Below are 4,732 nucleotides of genomic sequence, written 5' to 3'. Positions count from 1 at the left end.
GCCCCTTGCCTCCTATCTTCCAACACTTCCTTCGAAGAGACCTTGAGCCTACAATTCCTCCAGCCTTTCCAGCAGCTCTCCAGAGCAACACTTTTGCCTTCCACGGGGCGTTGCCTACTCCATCCCACATTCAGCCGATCCTTCGAGTACCAGAGCCTGGCCCCTTAGCACTCCTTCCAGCACCTTCACCTAATGACACAGGTGTTACCGAGGGTGCCCAGGCCAGCATTACTGTCGCTGAGCATGCTTCTTTTAGCACGTCTTGGTCGGAATGGGAGAACTCCTTCACTACATTCATGGCCTTTTTCGATGGGGGTGCCCAGATTCTTCGTTCTGCAGATGAGCTCCTACCGCTTTGTCATCAATTTAACGGCTATGCACCCTTTCGGGGAGCTCTTGTTTATCCTGAAACAGTGGCGGTTTTAGGAAGATTCATGGACAAGTACGGAGATCTTATGGACATCACAGGCATCACGTCTTCTTTTTCACGGAGTGCTGCCTTCCGGACCCTTGGCTTAGTGCTCCATGGCATGGATACTATGCAGCTGCTAGACATTACAGACCATCGGCTTCTTTGCTGGCGGGACGCAATCTGTGAAGCCCTGACCCTCGGCTTCCGGATAGAATTTCTTCTGAATCTGGTAAAGGACCTAGCACGTGCCGTGTTCGGGGAAAGAGCTATCCATAGCATGGAGTCATTTTCTGGTTCTGAAGACATAAGGGCAGCGATAGAGGCCTTGATTCTCAAGCAGCGTGAACTGGAAAACCAACACAGGGAGTTGCGTGCCCTTCTTCTTGCTCAAGATGTTTCTTCCGACAGTGCTGGTTGCATAATAGAAGCAGTGACAAGGTCTTCTCAGAAGGCCTCCTCCATTCCCTTCTAGCCACCCTTGACACCTTTTGAGGTTTGTGACCTTACATCCTTCTTTACTTCACCCCGCCTTTAAAATCAACTTACTCTCTTTCGGCATTCTTCTTGGTTTTGCAGGTTACATTTTGCTTTGGTATAAGATCAGTTAGCGCGACACATTTCGAGATCTCCTTCAAGACTTAACAACACATTACCTCTTAGCTTGTATAACTTGCTCGAATTTAGGCTTGTAAAATTTGCATTGTGACAGCTTGGTACTGCAGTGTTGTTATGTGCTGACTGCTGGAAACTATGTCCTCCCTTTTTTTGTCAAACACATTGTAACTTTTCTATTTGGTATTATATGCAGTGCTTGGTTGAAACTTTTCGCTTGAGATTTCCCGCATGTTGGGTCTTAATATAAGGTAGATACCGCCATAATTTTGGCAGGATCCATGCTCGAAGCTTCAATGCTTATTTATGCTAATTAGCTTGGCGTATATTTTTTGTTGATGAAGCATGAGGTCTGCTAGTGACTTAGGATCCCATACAAATGGCTTTGGCTTGGCATGTGCTCTGCTAAATAATATTTATATATGTATATATATATTTTTTTATAAAAAAAAACTACCATGAATATATAAAGGCAATTTTCTTTTTTTTCAAAATACTCCTTCATTTTTATTTCAGATTTCATGTCACCACAATGGTACATGTTACAAAAACTTCTCAAGCGAGAGTTAGGGATATAGAAGGAGGGCATGAGGGGATAAATACGATGATATAACGATAAAAATACTATTCCTTCTTAGCAATAGTAGGGCTTGAGCCATTTTCCATTGATGGGATCCGTTAGCGTGCCTTCCTTGACAGAGATCAAGTGGTAATAGCCACTGCTGTGTACTTCTTTGACTGCGAATGGACCCTCCCATTGCGGGGCAAACTTGGAAGGTCCCGATATCTGTCTTTTCACATGCTCGACAACTTTTAGCATGAGATCTCCTTGCTTGAAAGCTTGAGGCTTAACGGTCCTGTTGTATGCTTGGGCAGTAGTCCTGTGATAAAGTGCCATTTTCCTTTCGGCTTCCATCCTCTTTTCATCCACTGCTTCGAGGTCTAACACACGCCAATCCGAGCATGATTTTGCATCCCATTTAAGATCATTGACAGCCGACACTCTAGCCGTGGGGATGGTGATTTCCACAGGTGAGATGGCATCAGACCCATATACGAGTGAGTAAGGCGAAAAACTGGTAGCACCCCTTGGTGAGGTACGGTAAGCCCACAAAGCGTCTGGCAGATGAATGCTCCAATTCCCCTTATACTCATATACCATCTTGCTCAGAATTCTCAATATTGTCTTGTTGGTAGCTTCTGCTTGACCATTTCCTTGTGAGTAGTAAGGTGTGGAGTGACGATGCTTGATACCGTAACCATTGAGTGTCGAGCTTACCTGTTTGTTGACAAAAGGCGTGCCATTATCGGTAACCATTTTGTATGGAATTCCAAATCTGCACACGATGTATTCTCGAATGAAATTCGAGACAGCAGCCCCTGTGGCTTTTCGAAGAGGAATTGCCTCGACCCATTTCGTGAAATATTCTGTAGCTGTAAGAATCCATATGTAACCGTCGGAAGGAGGATGGATTGTCCCAATCAAATCAAGCCCCCATGTATGAAAAGGCCAAGGGGTGCGCATATCCTGTAACAGTGTTGGAGGTTTATGGCTTAAATTAGCATGGACCTGGCATGTGTGGCATTTCTTAACAAAGTCACGTGCATCTTTCTTCATAGTAGGTCAATAGTATCCGAAACTCAGCAGCTGCCGATAAAGCCTCTTCATCCCTTGATGTTCTCCACATTCTCCAGCATGTATCTCCTGCATGACTTGATGAGCCTCCGACCTTTCCAAGCATCGTAGTGGTTCACCATTAAATCCCTTCCTGTAAAGAGTCGCTCCATCCATGAAATATCTTTTTACCGTCTTCTTGAGCTTATAAGCGAGCTTGGAATTGGTTGGCAGAGCTCCTTCAACGAAAAATGCTAGATATGGGGCCCTCCAATCTTCCGCCAGTGACACAGTAAAAGCCTCCTCGGTAGTGGGTACCGTAGAACATTTGGGACAATTAGCCTGAACATCGGCTGCTTGTTTCCTCATTTCTGGCCAATAATAACCCTTACGCTGCAGGCGCCGATACAAACTGGTCACTGGTTCCAAACTGCAGGTGGCATCGTGTACCTCTTGCAACCTTCTTCTTGCTTCTACCATTCCCACGCATCTAGTCAAAACACCGCCTGGAAGGCGTCTATAGAGTTCCCCAAAGATGAGCACATAGTCTTTCAAGTCCTTAATGCTGCTTTCTCCACTGAATTCTTTTCTTAACGGCTTTCTCCAGTCATCTTCTTCCAGCAGCTCCTCCTGGACCATTGCCTCTACTACTGGCGTCTCTCTCCTTACCACAGTAATATTAGGCTGCTCCTGCACGTATGAGAGTTTTGATCCCAGTGTAGCCAAAGCATCTGCATACCTATTAGTGACTCCCGGAATGTGTTCCATCACAACCTGCTTAAAGGAATTAATGAGCCTTTCAGCAGCTGTACGATAGGGTGCCAAAGTCGCTTCTTTCACAGCAAAGCTCCCTTGCAATTGGCTCAATACCAGATTTGAATCTCCAATGACCTTCACTCTTTCTGCACCCATTTCCCTTGCCGTAGACAATCCTATGATAAAAGCTTCATACTCTGCGACATTATTTGTGCATGGGAAATCTAGTTTGAATGAGAGAGCTGTGGCCTGCCCTTCAGGATTGATAATCACTACCCCTGCTCCTCCACCGTTGGTTGTAGAGGATCCATCAAAGTAGAGGGTCCATGACGCTTCTTCTACAACAGTGGCAACTACTTCCGGCAGTTCTCCTAATACTTCTTCGGACAGAGTAGACTCCTCTACTTCGGGGAATAGGGCTAACATATCAATCACAGCCTGTCCCCTAATAGACTTTGGGGTCGTACACACAATATTGAACTCAGACAATTGCAGCAACCAGCGTGCAAGGCGTCCTGATAGCACTGGTCTTGTGAGCAAGTATCTCACAGGGTCGGATTTTACTACAAGCTGTAGCTTGTGAGCAAGAAAGTAATGTCGCAATCGCTGCGCAGCATAAACAAGAGCAAGGCATAATAGTTCTGTCTTCGGGTACCTTGTCTCAGCTCCCTTCAATTGTCTGCTTACATAGTAAATGGGGCTTTCTTCCCCCTCATGACTATCCTGGGCAAGCAAAGCTCCAACCGCGGTATTTGTCGCAGCTAAGTAAAACTTGAGTGGAAGTCCCGGGATAGGTGCCCTCATTGTGGGTAGCCTGGCTATCAGTTGCTGCACTTGCTGGTAAGCCTCCTGGCATTCCTTGCTCCATATGTACAATTGGCCCTTTTTGAGCAAAGGGGTGAAGATGCTCATCATAGCAGCAAGCCCTGGAATAAAGCGTCGAATGTACGACAGCCTCCCCATGAAACTTTTCAATTCCTTCGGGTTCCTTGGTGGCGACAAGGATTTTAGGGCCCTAGTCTTTTCGGGATCCACATCTATGCCGCGTTGGTGCACCTGAAACCCCAAGAATTTACCGGATGATACTCCGAACGCACACTTCTTCGGATTCATTTTCAGCCCGTATAGCCGGCACCTTTCCAGCACCTTCCTTAAAACCTCATGATGACCCAGTCTGGTTTTAGATTTCACCACAAGGTCATCCACATAGTCCTCCACCTCTTTTCCCATCATATCATGAAACATTGCCGTCATGGCTCTTTGGTAGGTGGCACCCGTATTTTTGAGACCAAATGGCATGACCGTGTAATAGAAATTCCCATACGGCGTTCGAAAGG

General features: G+C 46.0%; 1 protein-coding gene across 1 annotated transcript; it reads right to left on the bottom strand.

Annotated features, from left to right (window-relative positions):
• On the bottom strand, positions 1,659 to 2,642 carry LOC109950822 (uncharacterized protein K02A2.6-like). Its single transcript, XM_020570957.1, has one exon. The coding sequence runs from the start codon at positions 2,640 to 2,642 to the stop codon at positions 1,659 to 1,661; it is 984 nt and encodes a 327-aa protein (XP_020426546.1).

The sequence above is a fragment of the Prunus persica genome, chromosome G8, assembly GCF_000346465.2.
Source record: "Prunus persica cultivar Lovell chromosome G8, Prunus_persica_NCBIv2, whole genome shotgun sequence".
NCBI lineage: Eukaryota > Viridiplantae > Streptophyta > Magnoliopsida > Rosales > Rosaceae > Prunus > Prunus persica.
The sequence above is the reverse complement of the archived record's forward strand: the minus strand, read 5'-3'. Positions and strand labels throughout refer to the sequence as shown.